At 42.5% G+C, this 27,198-nt stretch overlaps 1 protein-coding gene across 1 annotated transcript in view; it reads left to right on the top strand.

Moving 5' to 3' along the window:
• Positions 1-27,198, top strand: part of Bmper (BMP binding endothelial regulator) — a 252,291-nt gene that overhangs the window by 128,928 nt on the left and 96,165 nt on the right. Inside the window, exons 7-11 of the mRNA XM_028872563.2 lie at positions 3,975-4,074; positions 11,491-11,600; positions 13,154-13,294; positions 15,310-15,414; positions 19,157-19,202. Of these exons, the coding sequence (XP_028728396.1) occupies positions 3,975-4,074; positions 11,491-11,600; positions 13,154-13,294; positions 15,310-15,414; positions 19,157-19,202 (502 nt within the window). The remainder of the gene's footprint in view (positions 1-3,974; positions 4,075-11,490; positions 11,601-13,153; positions 13,295-15,309; positions 15,415-19,156; positions 19,203-27,198) is intronic.

Here is a 27,198-nt window from a genome sequence, read left to right as displayed (position 1 = left end):
GGGATTTTACTTAAGTTTTCGGTCTTCTCTAGGACATCAGGAGCACAGAACTGGTACCTGCCCCCAAGAAAACCTTATATGGAGGCAAAATTAGGTTACCTTGTGAAATAAAGCTTTTATATTTTCACCTCAAATTTTATGTGCTCCAAATAGATAAGAATAAATGATAAAACAGGAGATAGGGAGAAGGGGGCATTCATGAGAAGTGAAGGGTTCCAGAAGGCTTCACGGGGAGACCAGGCTTAATTTCTGTACTTGGCTGATGCAGGATTACAACAGGGATTGATGATGGCATCAGGCCTACAGATGTTTTATATTATTTTCATTGATTAGAACTCAGCCATGTGACCATGCCTATCTGCATGGAGGTCTGGAAATGTTTGTTGAGAGACTAAGGAAGCAGTTTCGGTGGACATGTGGCTCCTACATTGCCTTCTAGTTTGAGTAGGTTGAACTTTGTAGTATACACAGTGTTGAGCCATCCTCAGTTTTAGCAAAGATGAGAGTGTGCTAATTGGTGATGAAAGTTCCATAAAGCTACTAACTCTTGTTATTCTCATAGCTACATCCTAAGCATATATATATATGGTCATCTTAAACAAGTGTGTAATAAAACAATGGAATGATGGATAGGTGCTGGAGAGGAGTTCTTTATGGGTGAATCTGTCTCGGATAGATGACTGGAAGAGTCAAATCAAGAAAGCCATTTTGAAAGTGCTTATGTAGATTTGGTAGAGTCTGAGGTAGACCAGTTACCCTAGAATACGTCCATTTTTAGAAATGTTTGCTTCTGATATTTTAACCCAGTTAGTATATAGCTTAGCCATGGGTTGTAGTTAAACCAGGATCTCCCCTGAGCTGAAACTGTAGAAGCAGGTTGTGAGCTTGCAACTGTGTTCCTAGGAAGGGCCGGCACTTTCTTTGGAGGCATTAACTGGAATCAGCCTGGGGACTTGGGCTGTGCCGTAAGACTGCAACCCAAACAAAATAAAACTTGACTAAGCCAGCAAACCCAGACTGAAGTTCAAGTTACTTTAACAGACTCTGGGGAAACACAAAGTGCAGTTGTATTAGCTATGCAAAATTTGCTCTTTGACCTTACAGCCAGGCAAGTTACCCGTGCACACAGAATCTTCCGCCAGCATTGCAAAGTGTTGGACACAGTAACTTTTAGCAATTATGCAATATTTTAAAACTTTTTTAATTTTAAAATATACTTTAAAAATAGATGCTGATCCAACAAGAACAGAGGGTATCAATGAAAAGACTGTGTTGTTGTGCACCTACGAGAGGCCAGCACACAGACAGCCTTGTACAGCCAGGAACTCAGAGCTTAAGAAATTGCTCACAGATGAATTCCTTAGAAATCAAAAGCAAGGGTCAGCACCGTCCTGTCCTCCCTCTGGATATAACCTCTGTGTCTTGTGCATAAGCTTGGGCCATGTCAGCAGCTTGCCCAGACTCATGTTACCCACCTCTGAAGTCTGATGACAGATTTCTAACTTCAGGTTTATACAGAGTTGAGTGAGAATTTTCAGAACAACCCATGATTCTTGGGAGATTTTTTTAATGATTCTTGATCTGGAAATAATATAAAAACAGGAGAGTGTTTTGTGGTATTTTTGTGTGTTTCGTATTGGTTTAGGGAACAGTCCAACATTAAAGAGGCTTAAAAATAACAAATCTTTATGAAGACTTAACATGGCCTTTCTCTTTTTTTAAAAAAAAAATTCTTCCCCACCAAAAAAAGAAACTGTAATAATGAAAGTGACTAGAACAATTAAGGAACACAGGAACAAAGGACAGGGCAGGCTAGGTTAGGGAAAGGTGACTGTCAATAGGATCCCCACAGCCAAGGCTAGTCCTGCCTGCTGCTTGTGCAGCCAGGGCTGGGAAGGGTAAGAGGAAGTGACTGCAGCTTGGGCTTTCCTTCACAGGGCCAGGGCTCTTTGGGCCCAAGATTCTCACTGACCAAGGCCTCTTGAGATATGAACTCTCCATCTGAGGTAATGGGGACCTGCAAGTCTGTTAGTTAGTCCTCCAGCTCAAATCCCAGGGAACCTAATCTTAGGAAGCAGAGGAAGTGCTGAGTGAATGTCCAGAGCACGGCCATGCCAAGGACCCCAGAGCCTCAGATCCACTGAGGAATGGCTAGTTGCCACCCTCACCCCATCTCATGGAGGGTGGGGTATGATTGAGGCACATAAGGAAATGGCAAAGCCTTCCCTTCTGGTTTGTTTGGGGATGCTGATAGTGCATGCATAAAATGTCCATTATAGCTTTCTGTCCTGGAATATTTATGGTTTGAGGACTGCTTCCCTGCAGAGACTGCTCCTATTGAGCCTGGAAAAACTTCTCTCCTTCATCCAGCTATCAAACACAAGCCCTTCCTCTATGTTTACCCATGTGTAATAACCCCATATCCCTGTCCAGCTGTACACAGTAATCCTGCCTCCCTATTCAACTGTATATAATAAACACTAGGTTCTCCTATGGTATTGCGGTTTCTCAAGCTGAGAGCCCAAACCATGTGACTCCAGCTTTTCTGGGTCAGTGTGTTCACCTGTCTATCTTTTCTTCATTCCTCACCTCCCAGTCAGATCAGTCTCTGGAGGCCAAGCAAAGACTTGGCACCAGTTCAGTAGAATCCTGTTTGCCTGGTGATCTATTTACCAAATTTACCTACTTTTGAAACATAAGACTTTATTCATAAAGTTCATATAGCGACTTGTATTATGTTGGGACAGTTTTCATGTCAGCCTTGCAGGTTTGGTAGATGTGAACCAACTGGGCAGCACTTTTAGTCTTTCTTGTTCCAGCTTTCTGAATATTCAGACACAACTCACTGAGACACCGTGGTCCAGTGATGGGAGGAGTCTGCATCTCTGCCTTCCAAAGGGAACACAGAGACCAATAAGCAGAGAAATGGCGAGGGCTGCTGGGTCAAGAGGATGAGAAGGAGTGTCAGGGATGAGGAGTTCTTGGGGTTAGTAGGAGGGCGTACAAAAGATACCCCAAGTCTTCAAAACTTCTGCTTTAGGCCTCATTGGCTCTTCCAGCTCCTCCAGTATCAGCCATTACAACCTTATAACTAGTGAAATGAATTTTGTCAGTGTTCAGCAGACAGGGAAGTGGTCCTCCTGCACATTGACTACCAGCGCATCCACATTCAGCAGGTGGGCTGCCTCCTCTGGCTGAACCAACACTGGGGCATCCTCCAATGCTGAAGAGTTCCAGAAGGCTTCACGGGGAGAAGAGGCTTAATTTTTCTCCTTGGCTGATGCAGTATTGACAATGGAGATTGATGATGGTATCAGGCCTACAGATGCTTTATATTATGTTCATTGATTAGAAACCAGTCATGTGATCATGCCTAGCTGCATGATTTTAATGAGGAAAATCCCATTTAAAAAATTGTTCTGGAAGCTGAGACTGAGGGTTAAGCTTTACTTCAGAAAGATGGGAATCAGAGAGATCAAAAACATCTTAGCAAATGGGACCCCTTTGCTTGGTTAGGGCATGGGTGACAAGAGGCAGTGACCATTAGAACGGTCCCCTGGTAGATTCAGTTGGATCACTGCCCTCCTGTTGTTGTTGTTGTTGTTGTCTTTGTTTGAACTTTCTTCATTTTAAACTGGTTTCATTTAAAAATTGAGATGGTTGGTTACCCTAAGCCTACTCCAAAGCGAGGCTTGAGAAAGGAAACGATAAAGAAAGGTGGCGGGTGTTGGAAGGAATGCTCTCTGCAACCATGTAGCTGAAGGTGATCTTTTTGTAGCTGGAATCTGTAGGGCCTGCAGGGAAGATGAAGGAAATGCTTGCGCAGAGTCCCAGTCTAAGACTCAGAATGAGCTGATCAGTCAGTGTAGGGACCAGACACTAAAGAGAGGCCTTGTGTTTGATCTGGACATCTTAGCTGTATCACTTATGTGCACTGACTTTTCTAAATATGCTTTTTTTCTCTCTTTTCTTAGGGAGGCAGGACACAGTGCGTGAGAGAAGTCTGTCCCATTCTCTCTTGTCCCCAGCACCTTAGTCACACACCCCCAGGACAGTGCTGCCCCAAATGTTTGGGTGAGTGACAATTTCCAGGTCAAAGAACAATGTAATTTCTTGTCAAAGTTTCTGCTGAGTGTATATGTGTGTTGCTTCATGGCCTAGTGGAGACATCTGCTCCTTCTAACTGTGTGAGTAGGCTTTGGCTCTTACCTGAGATATGCTCAGAGGCTGCTCTTCTCTTGGCTTCTGTTGTTTCTGGAGCCTGGCATGCAGCTCCAACCTGGTTAATGTCCAGTGGGGTGAGAATAGTGCTGAAGAAAGAGTCTCTAGCTGGACACGTGACTGTTAGGAGTGTGTAGTGAAGGCATTTGGAAGTAAATGTATGGAAGACTGTAGACTAGTGTTTCCTGAGAGCCCAAAGCACACAGGAGGACAGGATGCCAGGAAGGGAGAAACTTGCAATGAACAGCAATTGACCTTGATTGGGAGGGAGTATCTGTTACACCATGGAGCCTTTACTACAGACCAGGTACTGTACACAGGTTACATAATTTTTCTCAATGAATCTTCTCAGGAAACTGAAATACAGAACAGAACTCCCATATGTCACACTGGCACTGTTATTCGTTTTAACCCCCCTGAGAAGAAGGTATTCCACTAATCTGCAGAGATCCTCAGGGAAAGTTGATAATGTCCCTTATCACCGCTGGTTTGATTTTTGCTGATTGTTTCTCTGGATCTCTCTACTATTTTGCTATGGTTTTAGGCATTCTTTTCTCTGATTATCACCTCCAGCAGTCTTCACATCCTATGGTACAATTGAATCAAGGCTTGTGTAGCACATTTCACTGAAAGCTTGCAGCCAGCATGGGGGATTATTTTACAGAGATGTAGAATGAATATCATAAAATGGAATATTAAACTTCCTAGTTCATGGACTGCCTTAATTGTTTTGTCTTTGGGGAAGTTTTCACTGAATGTCTTTTTGAATAGGCTTCAGCTTCTGTCACTTCCACCCATACCCTTTTTGGTGCCCTCCCGTTTCTTTCATAGTTTGCTTTCTCTAACTCCGAGCCATTTTGTTGACTTACATCCCCATTCACAGATTATCATACCTTCAGTTAGCTTCTTTATACAACCAAACTGCCAAACAAAGACATGTATTAAACTGTTTTCTCCTCTGTTAGGGATTCTATTGCATTTCATCTAACAGTGTTTGCCATTCTATTTCATGTACAAACTCATACTTTTAAGCAAATGTGGAATAATTTCAGAGAACCCGAGAGAGCTGGTAGATACCCTGGGTTAAAGACATTGTCATGTGCTTGTGCTTCGTCCATTGCCAACCCATGCGTGCTGCCCTGAGTTGAAACCTGTGTGCTAGATGTTGCCAAGCTGAGGGCATGGCGGAACCTGTGCCATCTAAATGTGAGTCTGCTAAAGAGGCAGTGGTGATTGGTTGTGGCCTCGCAGATAAACAATGATTAAAGCTTTGAAGAAAAGGCTGCTGATGTGTTGAGTCCATTTAGAAGTTTCTCACATGAGCCATGGCAATTGTATTTAGTACGCATTTTACGGATCATGTGTTTTGAAGATAGTCTACGTAAAGAACACTAAGTCTGGGGAAACTTAAAGATCGCAATTCCATCAAAGGGGACTTTCTCTTCTTTTGGCTAAACCACAGTGGAATGATGTGGAAATGGCTTAAATCAAGCTGTATACCCAGCCTCTGAACCGATCCCTAGAATGTTTTGTGTTGGGCCATGATAACTTTGGGATTAAAGTGAGATTTTGTGTTCTTTTGTAGTAGAATGAAACATGTCAGCACAACAATAAAAGAAAAAAAAAAAAAAAAAAAAAAGAAGGAAGAAAAAAAAGAGAGAAAAGAAAAACAGATGAAGGAAAATACCAGGAAACTGTCTGCTTGCTGAAAACTAAGTGTCATTCAGCTTCTGGCTGAATGGGTAATGATTTGCTCTTAGATTTTTTTTTCTTGACTAGGATGCCTGCATCTGGAACACCTCTGCCATTTGGGTTGCAGAATTTCCTTCCTCCCTTTGCTTATTTTCAATGGACCATCTTATTAAAGATCAGGATACACAGAACAGTACCTAAGATACCTCTCCAAGTGGCATAGCCCAGGATAATACTGACATTATATCACCATTAACAGTGCTAATAGTTATCATCTGCCATCTTCTAGGAGTTCAGATAAGAGCCAGGCTTGTCATGAAGATTTATAGCCATAGTTCTTGGTACAGTTTACATTTTCGTGAGGGATAATTTAAGCCTGTGGTCACATCTAACTCAGGAAATAACTGTTGTAGTGTCTGTTTGTTCAGCAATCAATCAATAGATCAGTCAATTGGCAGATTCATCCATCATCTATCCATCTATTCCCATTTATACAGTATACATTTATGCAATAGTATTGAGTATAATAATAGTGGTATAAGCAAAACGCTGTGTAATGGTTGAAAAGGGTCATGTATTCTAAGAGATGTAAGGTCCTCTGTGGAAGAAATACAGTCTCTAACCATGAAGAGGTATTATAATTGGTTTATGAACAAAATTCCACAGAGTTACTATAATTTTATTTATTTTTGAGACAGATTCTTGCTATATAGCCCAGGCTGGTATTGAACTTGTGTTCATCCTGCCTGTGCCTCCCAAATACTTGAGCTGTAAGCATATATTACCATGCCTACTTCTCCATAGAGATCTCTCTATATATTTATCTTATTAGTTATTTGAGAATTTTGTGCGGTGTGTTTTGATCATATTTCCTCACCCTCTGCAACTCTTCCTAGATCAACTCCCACATTCCCTATCCACTCAACTTTATGTCCTTTAAAAAATATCCAAGGCCAATTTGTACTGTGCAAATATTCTTGGGTGTGTGGTTTTACAAGGAGTACACTCTTAGAGCAAAACTGACTCTGCTCCCAGCAGCTAACAATTCCCAATAGCTCCTCATCTTGGGATGGGATTTCATGCCCAGCTTCCCTCTCCATGCTGGGATTTGGTCTAGCTTGGGCTTGCACAGGTCTTGTGTATGCTGTCCCAACTGCTGTGTATTCATATGGACAGCTTCCTGCTATGCCAAAAAATACTGTTTCCCTATAGTCATCCAGCACCTCTGGTTCTTACACTCTTTCTGCCTCCTCTTCTTCTAGGAGCCCTTAGCCTTCGGAGGAGGGGGTACAGTATATATGTTTCATTTAGAGCTGAGCTTTCCACAGTCTCCTATTTTCCATACCTTGGCCAGTTGGGAGGTCTATGTTAGTCACTATCTACTGCAGGTAGAAGCTTCTGTGATGAGAGTTGACAGATGTATTAATCTATGGCCATAATGATTAGTCACATTAATACCATGTCTATTTAACAAAATAATAATAGTACATTCTCCCCCAGAGTCTATGACCTTTCTAGCCATAGGGTTTTGGCCTGATAATGGTGCCAAGTATAGGTTTAATCTTATGGAGTGTGAATAAAATTGTATCAAAAAGTGGTTCGTTACTTCAATGACATTCATGACACTTTTGCTCCAGTGGGAATGTCTTGCCAGGCCATTTATTAATGTAGCTTTACAGCTGGGTAAGAATGAATATTAGTTTTCTCCTCTGGTAGTATGAATAGCATTGTCCAGTACCATGAAAGCTAGCAAGTAAGAATGAAGCTTCCAAGTCAGTGCTAGCTTAATTGTTTCATGTTACAGCCATCAAGGATGTGTGTCTTCAACAATAGTCCTCAAGTCCTAGAGGGTAGCTAAGAGCACTGGCAAAAGTCTGTACTGCTTGTGGGGGTAGTATAGGTCTATGATACCTCATTAGCCAACAACCCACAATAAGTCACCTATTCCTGGCACTAGTCTCCTTTGTTAGCCTCTGGTCTCTTATAGAGGTATTGTCCTGGTATAGGGTAAATTAATTCATTCATTCTCTCTCTGTCTCTGTCTCTTTCTCTCTTTCATACAGAAGTAGACTTCCATCTGAATTTTAAAAAAAGACTTTAGGGCTATTTATCCCTCCCCATATTAACTGCTTTCCCTTCACCACTCCAATTTAACTCTTCCCATTCCATTATTCACTATTAATACTTTTTATACCAATGTGTTCTGTCCCTATCCCCTAGAAAGTCCCTACCATGTCTCTTTAGTAGTTTTCTGAACTCTGTAGCCATTCCAAATGAAATACAAGTATCTGAAGACTCAAAACTAGCATCCATATATGAGAGAAGATATGAGGTCTTTCTCATTCTGGGTCTGGGTTACCTCACTGAGAAAAATAGTTTCCATCTTCCATTTACTAGCAAATTTCATTTTTAACAGCTGAATAGTATTCCATTGTGTAAATATGCCACATTTTCCTTATGTATTTATTAGTTGGTAGACATCTATCCTGTCTCCACTCCATGACTGGTATGAGTAGAGAAACAATGAACATGGATGAGTGGGTATCTGTATTAGGATATGGAGTCCTTTGTGGATATACTCAAGAGTGGTATAGCTGATCATATGATAGATCTATTTTCATTTACGAGGAACCTCCGCACTTACTTCCATAGTTGCTGCACCAGCGTGCACCCCCACTAGCAGTGAGCACATGCTCTCCTGTCCTTACACCCAGACAGCACGTGCCACTGTTTGATCTCAGTCGTTCTGGCTGGGACAGGCTGAAACAAAAGCAGTTTTTCATTTGCTCTTCTCTAATGGCTAAAGATGCTGAACATTTAAAAATATTTCTTAACTATTTGTATGTCATCAGTTGAGAACTCTCTGTGTAGTTCTGTGCCCCATTTTATAATTGAGTTGTTAGTTTCTTTATGTTCAGATTTTCGAGTTACTTGTAGATTGTAGATATTAACACTTTGTCAGATGGAACCCTTTGGGCTGCCTCTTCCCACAAGTGATGGGATTTGCTGGATATTAACAACAAGAGAAGTGACAGAAAGAATACAAACTCATGAAAACTAAACAACCAAAATTGGGTGAAGGAAAAAAATCAAAAGAAAATTAATATTTCCTAGAACTGAATAGAAATACAAACACACCATATAAAAATCTATGTGGCACAATTTATTTATTCATTTGTTTATCTATCTATCTATCTATCTATCTATCTATCTATCTATCTATCTATCTATCTATTTTTATCAGTTGTCTGCCTTTTGCCATAAACCATTTGTGGTCAGTTGTGAAATACTTGAAGTACGTGTAGATAAAGTATGGGAAAGGACAGCCAGATCATAATTTTAGAAAATATTTTACTGAACTGCAGTTTTATTTTGCTTCTTCAAGGACAGAAGCATATCTCTGATAGAGTTATTAGGAGAATAATGTTCAATCTGTGAAAAATTACCAACATCATTGTTGTAGTAAATATTTTTAAAACTGGCAGGGAAGAGAAATGGCTCAGTGGTTAAGAGCACTGACTGATGTTCCAGCGGATGCAGGTTCAATTCCCAGGTTGTCAGGTTTCTGATCACACCAGACTAAAACAACAACAACAAACTGGTTACAAATGTTTCTTATATGATAATATTCTAAAACTAGGATGTGTTTGGGCAGAAGTGATTATAAGGGGATGGGTCAATCCATGTGATTCAGCTAATGGTTTTTTGATGCTCCAGAGTGACATCAGAGGGGGCCTGGGAGGAAATGAATTTTATATTTTTCTGGAAGTTCAAGAGTCTCAGGATGTAGTTGGGTACATAAGAATTACCTGTGTTGATTGGGATGTTATTAATAGTGATGGGCTAGGGAAATATCTTAGTGGGCAACAGTGTTTGTCATGCAAGTATGGGGACCATAGTTTAGATTCTAAGAACTCAGATGGTAAACAGATTGACATTGTGGCTAGTATGTAGTCCCATCTTGTAGGAATAGAGACAGGGGACCCTTGGAAGTAGCTGTCTACACTAGTCTAATCAGTCATCTGGTTACAAATAAGAAAACATGCCTTAACATATAAAATGGAGAAAACTTGAGAAAGTCACCTGATGTCAACCTATGGCACCCACATGCATGCCCACATACATACACTTGTGCATGTGTGTATGTGCGCGCGCGCACACACACACACACACACCACACATACATATACTAGCCAAGAAAACACAATGATTGTGCTAAATTTTGTCTAATCATGGACAGTTTTTAGTAATATACTTTAACATTATCATTGCAGATAGAGGTGGTGGTGTGAGGCAATGGCACTATTGATGCCATGTTATGAGTGAAGTCAGAGAACCCAGAGTGAACATACCCAAGGTCACGAAGGAGTCTATAGATGGAATCCAAATCATAGTTCACTGTTATCTTCTGATGTCTGGACAGTTTCTTCCTCATGATGAAACCCAGTTGATTTAGTGTGGGTCTGCTCTGCACCCTTGACCTCCCCTAGGAAGAGAATAGTTTGTCTTAACTCCTATTAGTAGTATTTCCAACAACTGTAATTGTGAGAACAGCCTTTAGTATGTGTGTAGCTATTCTGGACCTACTGATAAAGATTCCATCAGACCTACTAATGATGAATGTTAATCTTTCTTAAAAAGAAAGAGGAATTTGGCTATAAATTTCTTCAGTGAACATGAATAATCAGTTTCTTAATCTAGTCTTTAATTAAAGAAACTTAAACCATTTTGGAGATGGTTCCTGAATTAACTTTCTCTTTTATGCCTTTGTGTAATTTCTTTACTGATCTTATGTGTTGATCTATTTAGGACATTATAGTGAAATGACATTGACAGGGTCGCTTTCAAACAGAAATGCAACTCTAGAGTCTGCAAAGTCCAATGTCAAGGTTCCTACTGATTCTTTGAGCTTTTCTTCTTAGCTCATAGGTGTTCCTCTTGTTGTTCTTCACATGGTGGGAGGAACAAGGAATGTTTCTTGGTTCTGTTACATGAAGACATTTTAGTGAGTACTCCCTCTAATGAGCTAATCACCTCTCAAAGCTCTCACCCTCTGAATATGATTGCTCGGTGCTTAGGTTTCAGTGCATGAGTTTTGTGGGAACACAAATCGTTTAGACCATAAAAGATGCTATTTCATGATAATTCTGAGGCTATCTTCTTGATTCTTTCTACCTACAGCCTCCCTCTCACTGGTACTACTTTGGAGGGTGTTGTTTTTCTAAGGGACAGCAGAATTAGTCACAATGTCTAGAACTCACCATGTTATGCTGAAATAATCTTCATTCCATATGAGCTCCACAAGACATCATATTCCACTATGGTAAACAGATGGTTTGTTGAATCTGCAAAGTTCATTGTGGAATCAAACTTTTATACAATGGCTCTTCAAATTGGTAATTCTTGGGGACCTCCTGGTATATCTGACCCAAGGCTCCATTTTTGTACATCACATTTACCTGGTCTTGTGAGAATGTTCCACAGCCCTGTGATGTAATTATCAATGATAAGATGGTAAGATAGAATATGTCTTGTTTCTGTCATGCTTAAATTGTGCTTACTCTTGCTTCTCTATAGGTCAGAGGAAAGTATTTGATCTTCCTTTTGGGAGCTGCCTGTTTCGCAGTGATGTATATGACAATGGATCTTCATTTCTCTATGATAACTGCACAGTATGCACTTGCAAGGTAAGGGGGCTCTAAGAGGCTGTGGCATTACCCAATGAGCTTGGATTACAGTGGAATTGTAGGCAAACGTGATAGCATTTTGTTCATCAGGAGGAATCATTGTTGATGTCATTGAAGAATATAATCTTACTCAAGGTCACAGAGGAGATGTGGAGGCTGTTCTAAGCATTCTCTATAATCAGACAAATATAGATGGCCCTGTTCTTGGGCTACACCTATCTGAAATAAATTCTGTAGTACACCTAATAATGAAAATAACTTTAATTGTATTCAAGAGAAGAAACACAGGCATGGCTTTACAGTTCACTACTGAAATAAACTGATCACTTTCAAAGCCCATGGATATTCTCTTGAGGTGATGCCCACCTTATATGGTTTGCATGATTCTGTGCTAAACATACACTCTATGTACTCTGCTTTATGTAAACACACAGAGCATCTCCTTGTGAACTTGGTCTCCATGCCCATGACTTCACGTCTGTACTGAAATCTCACAGGCCATACATAGCTTTCTCTTGGAAATTGAAACTGAGCCTTTGCTGAAACATGTTAGCTTCCAAATTCTCTTGCTTGAGGAACAGCCCATCAGTCTACAAATGGGAACTAGTTATGCTAGTATTTACATCACTTTGGGTCTTAAGGAATCTTTGAGATATAATCAGGCAATGTGTCCTATTTTAGCTAGAATACTAGAAAGAATACTTTTCCTGAAAGTGGTGTGAGTTTGTAGACATTTTTGGGAGAGTGGATACTTATAGAGTCAGCCATGTCTTAATTACTATTCTATTGCTGTGAAGAGACACTATGACCAAGGCAACTCCTATAAAAGCATTTGATTACAGACTTGCTTACCGTTTCAGAGGGTAAATCCACTATCATCACTGTGGGAAGCAGTAGCTGAGAGTTTTACAACCTGCTCTGCAGGCAGCAGGGGTAGGGAGACAGGGCCTGGCAGTGCTTTTTAAACCTCAAAGGCCACCCCCAGTGACACACTTCCTCCAACAGGGCCACACTCCCTAATCCTTCTGCTTTTTCTCAAACTCAGGACTAAATATGCAAATATATGAGTCTTGAGGGGAGGATGCTTTCATTTAAGCCACCGAAGATGGCATTCACTGTGATAACCAATATCCCTTTCTGTCTGGAGAGCTTCCCTCTCCAGCAGCCTCATCCTGTGATTTTCCTAATTTCTAGGGAAGGTGCAGGAAATCTGAACAAGCTCTGTTCATTTAGAAAGTGAAAGAAGAGCAGGAAGAAGGAAATGCATTGGTCCATAGTGATCTGGGATTTCTTGTCCCCCTGAGGAAGTACGTCGAGCATCAAGTTATAGGCCAGTAGAAGCAGGACTGGGAGTGTGCCACATCCTCATCTGCTACAGACATTAGTCAGGAAACATGTTCTGAAGTGGATGAAATGTTTATTGCACCACATTAAAGCATGTTGCTAGGAGAGTACAATGTGGAGCCATTGTAGGTTGTTAGAGGAGGGCTGTGAAGGAAGCCTAGGAGGGGTGAAAGTCATTTTTAATTTCTAGTCTGCCTTTGGGCCTCCAGGACTCTACAATGGTGTGTAAGAAGAAGTGCTCCCAGCCTGGTGTCTGTGACAATGATGGGGATGCCTGTTGTGAAGAGTGTCTCCTACGAGTGCCCCCAGATGATGTCAAAGTATGCAAGTTTGGCAGCAAGATTTTCAGGGTATGTATGCCATCACAAGTGTCATGAGCTGTGGAGCCATTATACCAGAATGGCCATTAAAATGTTCCAGTTCTACATAATCTATACATTTAAAAACACACATGTATATTTGATATATTAATTTACGTGTGTGTGTGTGCGCGCGTGCATGTGTGTGTGTGTGTGTGTGTGTGTGTGTGTGTGTGTTAAAATCAAGGACCTGGAAGACTCTAAATGTGTCAGTGTTATTGCTCTTTCTATATGTGATCAGCCAATGCCTGAAGCTCAGCTGAGCAGGCCACATGGCTGGTGTGGTTATGGTGCTCAGTTGCCTGAGAACATCTTGTTCACTTGAGGATGCTCAGTGCAGCTTGTCAAGATCATGACCATGGACAGATCCTGATAGATCTATTATTGATTAGATGCTTTCAGCAACATTCGGCAGATTTCTTTAAACAATTGGCTCACTTCAAGGTGTTCAGATGAGGATGCTTACAATGTAAATGACCACCATAAGTTTGAGAGTCCAACTCCACGGTATTCAAAGGCTTGCTGGCCATCCAACTCTGCCTGAAGTGTGCTCTACATTGTTTTCTGGTGATCTTAAGTAGAATACTAACCATTTAACTTCAGGAAGCAGGCACTAGCTTAGTTCAAACTGCTTCCTCTCTCTTATCTAGCATGTTTTCCGTAAGGATGAGAGAGAGAGAGTGTGTATCAAAGAAATGCTTGATGACAGCAGGATGCATCTAGACCCTTAACATCATGTCAGATGTGGAGGCTCCCTCTGGCTGCCAATCCACTGAAGACAGGTCTAGATTCTTATAGACCCTGCAAGAGAGAAGACAATGAATTATGCCCATCGGAGGGGTCATACAGCAAGTTTTCAGGGCCACTCATTTAAAATCCCCTTTATTCAAAGCCATCACTTGTCCCTAGAGCACCAAGATAAAATCAACTCTTCTCATGATAGTGCTTTGGACAAAACACTTTCAAGTCACTTTATAAAAAGGTATCTTTTAGTACCTGGGGCTTAAAGTACTTTACAGAGACTATGAGCCCTGGGAATATTTGTGCATAGAACATTGGTAAGTTCAAAGCCCTTTGAAGACAGGCTTAGTTAGTTCTCTCTCTCCTAAAAGGAAGCAGAGGGTGGGCAGTCCTTAAAATACCTTCAAAAACTGAGAAGTGATAGGATGCACCAAAGATCTTGAATCCACAGGCCTGGAAAGGAATCCTCATTTTATCCTCAGATCTGCCTATTGTCTGATCTTTCCAACTTCAGTATGTCTCTTCCAATGTGTTCTGGATCAGCACCTGCTAATTGCATGCTATAAATCCAACGAGCCCAATACATTTATCAAGTATCAACACATTCTGTCTAAGCAAGAATCTAGTCTTTAGAAATGTGTCCCAAAATGCTATCCTACATTTTTGGAGAAGAGTGGTAGCCAGCCAATGTACAAGCTATGCATGTCTCTAGGGCTGGTCTGTCTGGGCTCTGTGTGTTCAGATGGCTGCTGACCAGGTATCTGTCTGGCCGATGGGTGATAATTTTGTGTTCTTTTCAAGTCCTGGGTGGGTTAGGGGCATAGCACACCTGGGCTTATATCACCATGCCTAAACATCTCAGTTAACTGTGATGCCTGAGATAGCAAGTATTTCAATCTCATTAAGTAGAGGAAAGTTAAGATTTTGTTCATACATCATGTAGGGAAATACTTCCTTGTCTTCCAGGGTGAAAGTAGAAAAACACATGAGCACCTGAGGGGTGAGATGCAAACACGGCTTGGTTAGATATAGAAAAATCCTCCACATTTTGGAGCAAGATTCTTTCACCCCCAAAACACGCAGTGCCTGAAATCCTCCCTAACCCCCATGTTAAGATGATTACATATAGAGGCCCAGAGTCACTTGGGCTCAGCTGTGTGACTCAGGCAGGGTAGGCATGCTCTTCCCAATCAGGACATTGTAACCCACTGGCTCAGCTCCTGCGACTCCCACCTGACAGCAGAATCTTGTGCTGTGTCCCACAGGATGGAGAGATGTGGTCCTCCGTCAACTGCAGCATCTGTGCTTGTGTGAAGGGGAAGACGGAGTGTCGCAAGAAGCAGTGCGTTCCTGTCAGCAGCTGCCCACAGGTATGCTGGGAACTCAGCTTTACTTTCTCGTTACCTTCAGAAAGGCACAGCCCATGCCATTTTCTGCAAAGACCGGCAGGCAGCCTGAAAGCTTACAGGTACCCTAGCAGCTGAAGCCTCTTGTACAGCTTGGTGACTTCTTCTTGCCATCCCCACCTGGAGTCCAGCATTGTGACAAAACTCGTGTCCGGTTCTTGCTGCAGTCTGCCCACTTGCGACTGGTTTCTCCTTCTCTCACTGCCTAGACCTTGTTTGCTGCTGTTGGATTCTCCACTTAACATCATAACTACGTTTCACGTCCCCTTCTTCTTTCTTTTTCCCTCTCACATCTCAGCTTTCTCCTCAGAGCCATGATAGTATGTCGTTGTTTAATAGTAATTTCCCCAGGAGGATTTCCTTGCTTTGCAGAGGCCCTAACTCCCCTGCAGAACATTCCTCTCTAGCCCTGGCCTTCACTGGAGCCTCACATGGAAATAGCATCCTTATGGAAATACCTCTTTTCAAAAGCCCACAGCCCGGAGCCTTGAATAAAGCTGCCATTATCTTCGAAAGCGTGGGCTCCATTGAATTCACCTCAGCAACTCGAAACCTTTCAAGGCTTTGTACGTTTTGGGAAAATGTCAAACCTATTCAAGACCTTCTAGTGAATGAAGAAAACATATCTATATATTCAGAGCATGTCCTCTCTTCTCTGTTATAGAAAACTTTTAATTTTATTCACATCTGTTATTATTATAAACAAAAAGTTGCTGTTTTTACTTGAGTGCCAAATGAGGCACAAAAAAACAACAGCTGCTGTTGCCATTGCACAACTGAGTTGGGGGAGGGGACAAGGGGAAAAATCCCCTAATTAGTCTTGCTTTAAAAAGCCTCAGACATAAAACTGAAAACTTCCCATAAAAGAAAAAAAAAAAAGTAGGTACAATAAGCAGACTTGAACATGGGCTGCTTATAAATATTCATTGGGAAAAATGGAATCACACCATTTCTGCCAGTCCTGGGGGAACCCTCTCTGCTAATGAACTCTCCCAGCACATGGTAGTAATAATGGGCTTCCTTATTCCACAAGACAAAACCGGGAAGCAGTGCCAGCCTGGTGGCTGGAGTAGCTCGCCTGAGCAGGCCACTGTGGAGTTTCCAGCTTCCCTCCAGCTCTGCCGCTGGGAGCTGGGTCGGTGGTTCCTGCCGGGAGGCCACGGCTCCGGTGCATGCATCTCGCTGGTGATCTCCCTGTGTGTGCCACACTCAGGCCCCAGGAATGGCCATCCCTCCCAGGAAGGCCTTTGCCCAGCCCCGCCCCCTCAGCAACTGCTCGTCAGGGCCCTGGCTTGGCTGTGGCCTCCAGAACCACCTTTTTGTTTCCAGGCACCCTTCCAACCTGTGTTCCCCTTCACGCTCCCCCTTCTCAGAGCCAGCGCAAGGTCTTTGGAAGATAGTTTAGCTCTACCATGAAATCCTTTAAAAAGAAAAGGCAGCAGTTTATTTTGCCTTCCCATCATTGACTGGGGAAATTTAAAAAAAAAAAGATACTAAAATTAGAAAACTAGAAAGAGTCTGTATCCCCTGCTACATCCTTTTCAGTTACCACACCTCTCTCTCTCTCTCGCTCCAGGAGGCTATGGCTGTGTTCCCTGTGTGCCTTCCTAGGTAATTCCCCAGGCTCTGGGAGTCCCAGTGGGGATGGGTGAGACCAACCACTCACTATCCTCTCAATATCATCCATGTATATTGAGGTCCTTTCTGTGTCACAGAAATATCCTCACCCCCTCCCCAAGACTTCTCTGCTGAGGTAGGTGCTGAATAGACCCTTCTTCCAGATGAGGCTGCAGCGCGTCCAGTTTCCGGCTCATTCCACACAGCCCCGGCTCTCTGACCTCACAGTTTGGGCTTTATTCGTTTCCCACTACATTACTAACAGGAGCAGCTCTACTTTCGCTTTCTGAACAAGGGAAATGGCAGTGTCTGCTGAGATACAGCTGGACGGAATCACCCAATCACACTCGGATAGAAACTTGGCCTTAAACTCTCTATTCCAGTGGGGCAGGGTGCCTCGGTCCAGCCTCTGGGGAAATCATTCCGTGGGACTGGGCTGATGATCTTCTTTGGCTTTGTCCTTGAGAAATTAAATGAGATCCCCTATGGCAGTGGTTCTTAATCTGTGGGTTGTGATCTCTTTGGGGTGGGGGGGTCAAAGGACCCGTTCACAGGTGCTGCCTATCAGATATTTACATTATGATTCATTACAGTAGAAAAATTAACTATACAGTAGTAATGAAAGTAATTTTGTGGTTAGGGGTTAGCACAACATGAGCAAATATGTTAAAGGTTTGCAGAACCCTTTATTATAGCCTGAGAACCACTGCCCTATGGCATTACAGAGTTTAATGTGTCATTGTAAGCTTAGTTGATGAAGAAAGGAGAAAGACATGGCTAGAGTTCTTCAGTAGCAAAATGTCATTTAAAAAGCCAATGGGATTGTTTATTTTGAAAATATTCAAGCCTGCTTTGCACACCACTCCCCAGTAGTGAATGAGCTGAGCTCAGCTGTGGGCCTCTGCCCTGGGTCTCGGGCCACCTCTCAGTGCACTTGGCTCCCTTGTTCTCTGTAAAAAGGGGATGAAATCATCCCTACTCAGAGTGTCGCTGTGAATTTCAAATGCGATGGAGCATGCAGTACACGCAGCAGTCTGTACCGAGTGCAGACCATACGATAGGCCTTGAAGAACGGTGGCATAAAAATCTGGCAAAAGAGCGTAGCCTGTGGTGCCACATTTTGTTTCTATCGCCCCGTGCTGCATGGCACCAGCTTCTTCACCTACGGAGGGGGATATGCTCAGCTCAGAAAGATTTTGCACTTCTTAGTAACAATGACGATCATATCATTAAGCCTTAAAGCTTAGCTCATTAAATCCTCATAAGCAACCCAAGGTCACATGCAGGAGTGGTTCTTTGAATGTTAATCTGCTTCCATATTTCTTCTACCCTGTGATTGATCACTGAGTCAGAGATAAGAAAAGGCCAGTCTCTGACACGCTTCTGCAGAGTATGCTTCCTTCCTTAAATGTCACAGGCATTAATAAAAGTGGAAAGACATTGGACTAGGAAGTGGCACTGCATTTCCAGGGCAGGGATGGAAAATTACTCATGCTGCAGAGCTCTCCGCTTCACTGCCTGTGGCTGCAGAGCAGTGAGTTAACATGGATGAGTTTGATGAGTTCGATCTGCAGCGCACAGAGTCCATAGGACGCCTGCATCCTGAACTTGGGCTACAGGGTCCAGGGGAGCTTGTCGAGCCCAGCATGAAGAAGGCTGTGCTAGTATGGGCAGAGTGGCAGTGGTTCCCGTGTGTGTGTGTGTGTGTGTGTGTGTGTGTGTGTGTGTGTGTGTGTGTGCACTTGACTTCTACAGGACTTGATTTGGCTATCAATGAGAAAGTTGTATCCAGGCTGTCTCCATCTTCCTTCCATGTGAGAAAAATCACACCATACTTTGACGTATCCTGTTTCTTAAAGGATAAAAACAGGAAAGCTTTTTGGAATGATTTTGCCTGGCCTGGGGACCTGAAGCTTGAAACTCTCCCCCCCCCCCCCCCCCCCCCCCCCCCCCCCCCGCCATCATCACCACCAAGTCTGGGCTGATGTTGTTGGTTTTTCTGGTATTAGATTTTTGAGAAGAGATTTCTCCTCAGCAGACCACTTTTTAACATTGAATTTTGGTGTTTCTTTTTTCCCCTCCTGACCAGGGTAAAATTCTCAACAGGAAAGGATGCTGTCCTATCTGCACTGAAAGTAAGTTCATTCTTTGGAAAAATGTGCTCTCAATATTTGTTTGACACTTTGTGATGAATAGGAAAACCTGGCGTGAGTTTTCTATAGACTTGATTCTGTAGGTGTGAGATGGGCTCGTCTACCTTTCCCCCCGGCACCTGGAATCAGCTGTCTGTCATCCTTTCACAGAAGCTGGATTGAGAGCAGTGTGGATATCTCCACCAGAATCTGCTGTTAGGAGAACTCAGGAAGATAAATTGTTAAATGGAGTTTTAAAGAAGAACAGATAACTTAATGCACATTGGAAACTGCTAATAGCATTTGCAGTCCTTTGGGCTAGGATAATGATGCCCAGTAAAGCCAGACATCTATAATCTCTCAGGGTTTTACTTCCTCTCTTTATACCACCAAACAACTGCACTTCCTCCTCTCTCCCCCACCCCCTCACCCTTTCTCTTGGGCACATCCAATATTGCTGATGGCAATGGGTTTTCATCCTGACACTTTTAGCTGAGTTCTTGAAGGGTCTATCTTATTAAGTCTTGAAGTTTGAGAGCCATCTGAGGCTGCTCTATCAATCTCATGGGCAGAGCATTGTGCTTGGCTCAACATGAGCCCCATATGGGGACTTCTGTCTACATCTATTAGAAAATCACTGTGTTAGTCCTGAAACACATCTGGCTTTGAGAAAGCCTTCTGAAGTACACTATTGATACAATGGTGTTAGAAATACATTGTCACATTATTTCAGATGCATGGTGGCAGTATTAGCAAAGCCAGGAAATTGAAGCAGCTTTCATATGGAAACAGGTTTGTTGCTTTTATTTATCTGAAATCAGAGTTTATATTGCTCCAAAGAACCCTGGTTTTCCCTCCTTTGACTATTTAATGTCCTCTGATGACATATATACATAAATACATGTCATTTTATATCTATATGAAATTATACATGGAAAGCTGCTATATGTTAATGTATAATATGTTAATGCTCATGTATATATTTCTTATGTCTAACAGATATTGTTATTTTTAAAATAGCATGAAACTTTACAATTGATGAAACTCCTTATTGAATTAGCAAAAAAATAAGTTATGGATTTAATAAAAGAACTTTCCTTTGAAGATAATGAAGTCATAAACTAGCTCAAAGGAGGCTGATGATGCATGACAGTAGATTCAGAAATTAATGCAGAACGAAGGAAGAGGCAGCTATGATTAACACATGAGTGAGTGAGTCAAAAGCACATGCATGAACTGTTCCCCTTAGCCATCTTCCCGAGACTCTTTATGCTGGTTCAGAGGCTGCCTTCAGCTGCATCCCCATCTGTATGAGCAGTCTCCAGGCTGCACTGATGGCGTTTTCCTCTGTGGCCATGTCAGTGGGCATGCGCCGTTCTCTGTAGTGTGGATAACAAAGCAGAGAGAGACTAGATGAAGGAGAGACTAGCCTCACAGGGACGCCTGATATTTTGCAGTTCACCTCTTCCGTTTGCATGGCACAGATGTGGCACATCTCCCAATTCTCTGGTTATCAGCCTCACAAGAACATGGACTTTGCACAGAAACAGCTCAAATCTGGAATTGCCTTCATTTCTAAGAGTCAGAATGGTGACTAGTGACATGTTTGCAAGTAAAGCTAGATTTTACTCATTTATCCATCACGAGCTCGCCTCTCCGTTCTAGAAGCCTGGGGATGAAAAGGGGAAAAGAGAAGACAAAGGAAAAGAATTTGTAACCCGTAATATCAAGTGCTGTGTTATGTGAAGCACCTGAATGATCTGTCCCTTCCATCACCCAGGGAGACAACCAGAGAAAGCCACCCAGCTGGAGGGGCACCCTGCACCTGCACCTGCAGGTCCGAGCTGGAAGCCTGTAGGCATGCGGATCCCGGCCCAAGTCTGAATTATATCATCAGATGGCTATTTCTCAATTTCCCCTGGTGTTCTTCCCATCTGTTTACCCTCGCTTTCTCTCCAGCAGTTCTTCCGTCAGTGCTGTAAAACACATTCTCCTCGGCAGAGCTCGTTTGTTCAGATCCAGTTAAGAGATGGGATAGCTTCCAATCTTTTAGGCAATGCCCAGTTTTCCATACTGCACCCAGGTAGACTTTTCCTGATGTCCCTTAGCGATGGCCCGAAGACCTCCTACTTTGAAATTCCTTTGTTATTATATCCAAGATCTGGAATAAACCTTTGGGCTCATTCTTTCCTCTTCTTATTAGTTATAAAACCTCTTCTGGCATGCAGGTTTCTAGAGTGGGAAACCAAGGCCAAAACATCAAGCTAAGGCTAGTGTTTTCTAAAACTAAAAGCCTCCAGGGTTTTCAACCTCTGTTATATTGACAGTCTCTCCGGTCAGCTTTGCTTTAGGAATGTCCTGTGTATTGCAGAGTATTTAGCAACAACCTTTCCCTCAAAGTGACAAGCATCTCTAGACAGCGTCAAACGCTGCTCGAGGTCAGCCAGTGATACTCCAAACAGGGAAAGCTGCCCTGGTGAACGCAGAGATGAACACCCGTGAGACTAGCAACAGTGACCTTCCGCCAGTACCTGCTGACTCAGCACAGGAGAAGCGTGAAATGAAGTCGACCTTTTGCTAGCCTAAGATCGAAAGGCCAGTGCCTCTGGGTTTATTGAATATGTTTTTATATTTTAATTCCCCGAGCTTACAAATAGTTATGAAGACACAACCTGACTGCTTAAAAAATTGCTGTCATTGCTTTTCATTGCTCGGAAGTGGGGAAGAAAATGCAGGCTACATTTAACAGCATGCATAAGCCTGCTTCTGTGTTCACTGTCTATGGTCATACTTATATTTTGAATTATTCAACATATGCTTATATATTTTTTTTAATATATTCTGTAAGGAGACAAGACTATATACCTACACAAATGCATACATGCATATATTCATACAGAAGTGAAACTGATTACAGCTCCCAGATACTCAAAGATGCATTTTGACTGTAGATGTTAAATGAATGATGGATTATGTCTGGCAGTGGTGGCACCCCATTGCCTCTCACTAAAATCCTATAGAATTTCTTCTTGCCTTGGTTTGTCTTGGTCTGAGCAGAGTTTGAGGTGTTTTTTCCAGCAAAGAGAAACAAAATAAATGTTTTGCAGGTCTTCTCTGCACATGTCCGTTACAGCACAAGTTTGTTATGTAGGTAGAAGCAGTCGCAAGGACAGGAAGCCATTGTGCTCTCCACGTCTGAACAATGAGTGAGGTCGATCTGAAGAGGCAATGGGGATTCTATTCACATGGGAAGTCCTCCTAGAAGCAGGCCCGAGGACAGTCTGAAAAGCATAGTTGCCTCCTAACAACTCGAGACATGCTATTTTCCTTTCCAACAGAAAGAATTGAATTTGGTTTGGATGATTTACTTAAAGTAAAATATTTGAAGTGGGCTAAAGAAACTCCATAAAACTTTTGGCAAAAGTGCTTTCTTGCCAAGGTATGAGGCTGTAGCTGGAAGGCAATCTCTCTTTGCTTGGCTGAGTGTCATGTGACCATGAATTAGGTGCCAGGAAGCATCAGAACTCAGGAGGGCCACTCTGCTTTTCCTCATAGCACTTGGTTTATGTGAAATGTTCTTTTATGGTGTGCTGGCAAAGAGTGGGTGGAATCTTGACCTCACCAACCCACAGAGACCAGAACCAGATAAATTCTATGCTGGCAGCAGATCTGTTTTCAAACTTGGAAATAATACTTCAGTGTCAAAGTTTTCACTGATAAGCGAGGTGTGTGGAGGAAGGTGGTGGTGTGGTGCAACTGAGAAATTGGTTATGAGAGAAGCTAATCTCTTAATCAGGTCAGAGGCATCCAAAGGCCTTAGGACATGGTCATCTACCCCCAGGTCTCACACATTACTTACACCCTTCACTTACCTCATACTCAGCCTGAGGCAGCCCTGACCCAAAATGCAAGCATGCAATTTGTAACACTGAGCCTGGCAGGGTCTACTGAGCACCTATGTACATATGATTGAAATAACCTCAGCCACATATCCTATAAATCACAGGAAATACTGATTTTCAGCAGCTAAGGGTGCCGGTACTGGGTGGGGGAGGGTGCACAGTTGATAGGTAATTCTTTAAGCCCACCCCAAGGGGTTAGTTGTTAGCTGTGTGAAGGTCACTGAACTTGCACTAGCTCATAGTGGGCCCTAGGCCTGCTGCCTGTACCCACCGCAGCGCGCTGCAGAATTTACCCCAGCTGGTTTTGTTGGCAAGTGTCTCTACCCTAAACCCGTTGGATGCCTGGTGCCTTTTTCTATGTCCTAGTAAACAGTGAGTATAGGAGGACAACCAGGAGAACAATTTCATTTTGGGCAGGGGGGGACGGACATGATGCATGATGAAAGAGTGATCTTGGAGCTTAGCCTATGAAAAATCTCCACGGAGAGAGCCTCTGCAAATCAGTAATTCCGTGTTTGAGCAAGAGTTCTTGCCTCTGGGACTCCAGTTCTCCCAGCCCTTGGAGTTTGTCCTCAGCCTAGGCAAGCAAGGAAATTGGACACCAGGCTCAGAAGGCTTGCAGAATAAGAATCTATGGTGTCGGCTTTAGCCCTGGCAGGGACGCGCTAAGCTTAGTAGCCACTGAAGTTTCTGCTAGTGTGTGGGGGGCTGGCTTTGACACCTTCTGAAGCTTGCCTGGCAGGCTGGTGGAAAGTAGAGCCCCTCATGCCAACGGTGGTCCTATGGAGAGCCCACACAGGAGAAACTGGGAAAATGAGTTCTTCCTTTTGCTCTGCTGTTCTGTTCTAAGAGATGCTGCCACTTCAAGGTGGCATAATTAGCAGAGTTGAGGGATGAGGCTGAAGTCATTCTCTAAGAATAGGATCATTTTTGACCTCCATCTCTTGTCAATTCCTAAGGTGAACTAGATAGTAACACTTCTTGAGTACTAACTCACTGTAGAAACAGATGAGGGTGGCTTACTCACCCTAGGTATAAGGGTCAGTACTTGACAAGTACTCAGTAAATATTGTGGTTGATTAGTAAACTGTGACCACCGTCATCCTCATTGTCAACATGACTAGCCAACAGAACCAGCAATAACAGCGGCAGTAGCCAACATTTATTTATCATCATCTGCTATATATCAAGACACTGTCATGGTTGTCCCATTTGATTTCATATCAATCTCACAGCTATCTTTTGGCCAAGTAATGTTATTAGTTGCAGTTTTACAGCCAGGGAACTGGGGCTTAGAGATGTGGAGGTCAGAGATGGAGCCCGAGTCCCCCCTGTGCTGTCTGGCTCCAGAGGCTGGGCTGGGGTAAGTTGTGCTTGGCTTCCTTGTCATTTAGAGTTTGATAAATAGTTACAGCTCAGAAGTGGGAAGGAGGTTTGGGGATTTTATAGTCCTTAGGAGTTATAGATTAGAAATCACAAGAAAGACCTCCAATTTAATAGCTTTTCTCTCTCTACCCCTAGCCTGTGAGAAAAGGATATTCTAGCCCCAGGCTTTTTTCTATTTTATGCTTGCTTCACCTATCTGCTCAAGGCAGAGTGGTGGTTGGGCCCTGAGCTTACTTTTCCATGTCTACTCACATTTCTACCTCCACCATGGCAACTCAGAGGGGAATACTTATAGAGTCAAGTGAAGGTCTTGCTAAATTTTTGTTTATACTAAGTAAACATGTATACATATATATGCACATATGCATAAATATTCTATATAGTTTTAAACTTGGAAGAATTAGGGGCAATGTTGCTTTCTCAGTTACATTTTAATTGCTTACTAATTTATTGTCATGAAATTATATACATCCAGGGACCTTCTCTCTGGGGTCTTCCCTTCCAGTGTTCAGTCAAGGAAACTGAGGCTTCTCACAAAATATCAAGTAGGAAAGCTGCAATAAGACCCGTATACTTTTCAAACATCCCAACATAGTCCTCAGTCTATGAGTCTCCTTGGAGTTTGCTTTGGAAATATGATTTATTCTTGTTGTTTATTTTTTTAATTATTTTTGAGTGGTACAGTATTATTAAACATTCCATTAAATATTACATTCTTGTCTACATATAAATGAATATTTTTCTATAGAGATACAACACTGCCATTCTGAATCTCTAAAGAAATGTAAGCAGCCAGTTGTGGCTGAGTGTACTGGAGACCCAGACTTAGTGAGGGTACCCTGAAAATACGACCAAAGGACAAGACAATTGAGTAGGTCAAACACCAGACTGCACCTGAAAAGCATGTTTCATGGAAAGCTCTGTGTGCTGAGCTGAGGCAGGTTTCCACCTCTCTGAGGTCACATCTCCTACAAGTAAAATAATATCAACAAAACCCAGACTCTTGCTGGTGTGGCCGCTCACCCTGAGGTAGAGCAGGGGTTATAGGACATGCAGTCCACACATTTTGCTCCTTAATTCTCAAGATGATCCTGCCAAGTAGAAGCTACTCTCTACTCCCTCTTACAAGCAAAGGATCTGAAGGTCAGAAAAGTTAAATCAGAGAGAGGTCGGCTAATACTGTAATCTGCAAGACTCTGCAGCCCAAACTTTAAGCATGCCTCTGTGTTCTCTGTTAACTGTATGTTGACTCATTTTGGAGGATTGCCTCCAAATACATGAGATTTACCAGTTTCCTTCTTTTACACGTTAGAGAGAATTCTATTTGCAATCAGTTGTGTCCACTCACCTTTAGAAACATTGTGTTTGTGAAGTTAGCTTAACTTCTGTGATCTCTTGGGTTATAATATTTCAGCTCTCACTTTTACAGAGATAAGAGATGACTCACTTTATACACAGTGTTTCTCATGGATATGCAATTCATCTTATACACATTCTCCACCCCAGTCATTGTCCCTTCCTCTGCTGGGCCAGGGTATCTGTCTTTAGTGCATGGATCTGTCCTTTTGACTTCCTGCCTTCTCTTGTTTACATCCACAGATGCTCCTTTCTCACACTGGATTCAGAACTGTCCAAACTTTGAAATTTTAAAACTATACTTTTATTAATTCTCTGAGAATTCCATATAGTGTATCTTGAATATATTCACTCTCATCTCCTCCCATAACAATTCTTTACACTCTGATCCCTTCCTATTCAAATTTGAGTTTAATCTGCTTCTCCTCCTTCTCCTCCCTCTCCCTTGCTTCCCCTTCCTCTTCTTCTGCCTCTTCCTCTTCCACTTCTTCTTCCTCTTCTGCCTCTGCTTCTGTTTCTACTTCTTCCCCATTGAAACCAGTTTGTGTTGCCCAACCAGTCTTGGGAATAGAGCCGTCCCTGGAGTGTGCTGAATATTCCAGGAGTCATAACATTAAAAAGCCCTGACTCTTCTTCTCCCAGAAGCTACCAAATGCCAATAGCTCCTTGCCTAGTGATGGGATTTCATGCCCACCTTCCCCACTCTCTGATTTTATCTGACTTGAGCTTGTCTGTATAGGTCTTGTGCATGCTGTCACAACTGCTGTGAGTTCATAGGTACAATTTCCCTGTTGTGTCTGGAAAACATTGTTTCTATCTACCACCCTTGCCTCTTACAATCATCACCACTTCTCTGCACACTGACCAGTTGTGGGTCTCAGTGTTAATTGCCATCTACTGCTAAAGGAAGCTTCTCTTATGAGGGTTGACAGGTGGTCTGATCTATGGGTATAGAATGGCATTAGGAATCATTTTAACACTATATACATTTATCAGAATAAATGTCTTGGATTCTCCCCTACGGCTTGTGACCTATCTAGCCACAGATTCTTGGCTCCTCAAACAATGACATGTTTGGGATCTATCTCACGAAACAAGCTTTGTATCCAATCCAGAAAGTGATTGGTTATCCCCTTAATGTCTGTGCTACTATTGTGCCAGTGGGCATATCCTGTTGGGCTAGTTGCTATTGTAGTTTACAGTGTGCACAGATGGGTGAGGCTGATGATTACTTTGCTCCTTTTGTAGTGTGTATAATAATTCACAGCACCATGAAAACTAGTCACCAGGGATAAAGTACCAGCCTCGCCTCTCCGTGTTCTTTGAGTCATATAGTAAACCTTAACTTCCAGCCT

Source organism: Peromyscus leucopus, chromosome 7, assembly GCF_004664715.2.
Source record: "Peromyscus leucopus breed LL Stock chromosome 7, UCI_PerLeu_2.1, whole genome shotgun sequence".
In the NCBI taxonomy this organism is placed as follows: domain Eukaryota; kingdom Metazoa; phylum Chordata; class Mammalia; order Rodentia; family Cricetidae; genus Peromyscus; species Peromyscus leucopus.
The sequence above is the reverse complement of the archived record's forward strand: the minus strand, read 5'-3'. Positions and strand labels throughout refer to the sequence as shown.